Source organism: Saprolegnia diclina, assembly GCF_000281045.1.
Source record: "Saprolegnia diclina VS20 unplaced genomic scaffold supercont1.11, whole genome shotgun sequence".
Classification (NCBI taxonomy): domain Eukaryota; phylum Oomycota; class Saprolegniomycetes; order Saprolegniales; family Saprolegniaceae; genus Saprolegnia; species Saprolegnia diclina.
In genome coordinates, this window is record NW_008246078.1 from 981,016 (window position 1) to 981,479 (window position 464).

General features: G+C 54.3%; 1 protein-coding gene across 2 annotated transcripts in view; it reads left to right on the top strand.

Moving 5' to 3' along the window:
- Positions 1-423, top strand: part of SDRG_04699 — a gene marked incomplete at its 3' end in the record, with an annotated part of 3,272 nt that extends 2,849 nt beyond the window's left edge. The window contains exons 4-5 of one of the 2 annotated variants that reach the window (XM_008610380.1): positions 32-232; positions 282-359. In XM_008610380.1, coding sequence (XP_008608602.1) covers positions 32-232; positions 282-359 — 279 coding nt within the window. Of the gene's footprint in view, positions 1-31; positions 233-281 lie in introns of both variants that reach the window. The other variant, XM_008610379.1, reaches the window with a different exon arrangement.
- Positions 424-464: the final 41 nt, after the last annotated feature.

Here is a 464-nt window from a genome sequence, read left to right on the forward strand (position 1 = left end):
CCATCGATGACCTGGCTTGACACTCGATTAGATTGTCTTTGTATTTGTCGCCTGCTTTTCCGATACCTCGTCGCGACTGGGTGCACTCGGCCTGATTCTTTTGGCGTGTCTCGGCTTTGGGCTCCTCGTCGCGCCCCAAGTCCTCCTCCTCGTCCGGCTCGGGTCGGCCACGTTCTCGGCCGTGTACATTATTCTGCCGTGGCTCATCCTCATGGGTCTAGTGGCCCTTGCGGTATATAGTAGCGTCAGCAATGGAGTGGCAGCTGATGATATTTGTGCAGGGCATTGCCGCGGTCCTGTTTCTGGACTTGGACGACTCGACGAGTGGGCCTGTCACGACGCCATACGAAGAAGTCTAGCGCGCTACACACGCTGCCAGTACATTTGATATAACTTTACCGGTAATAGCATCTTTTTATACTGCAGTACCACAAGCACAACCGGCAGCTATTATACAACCGGCC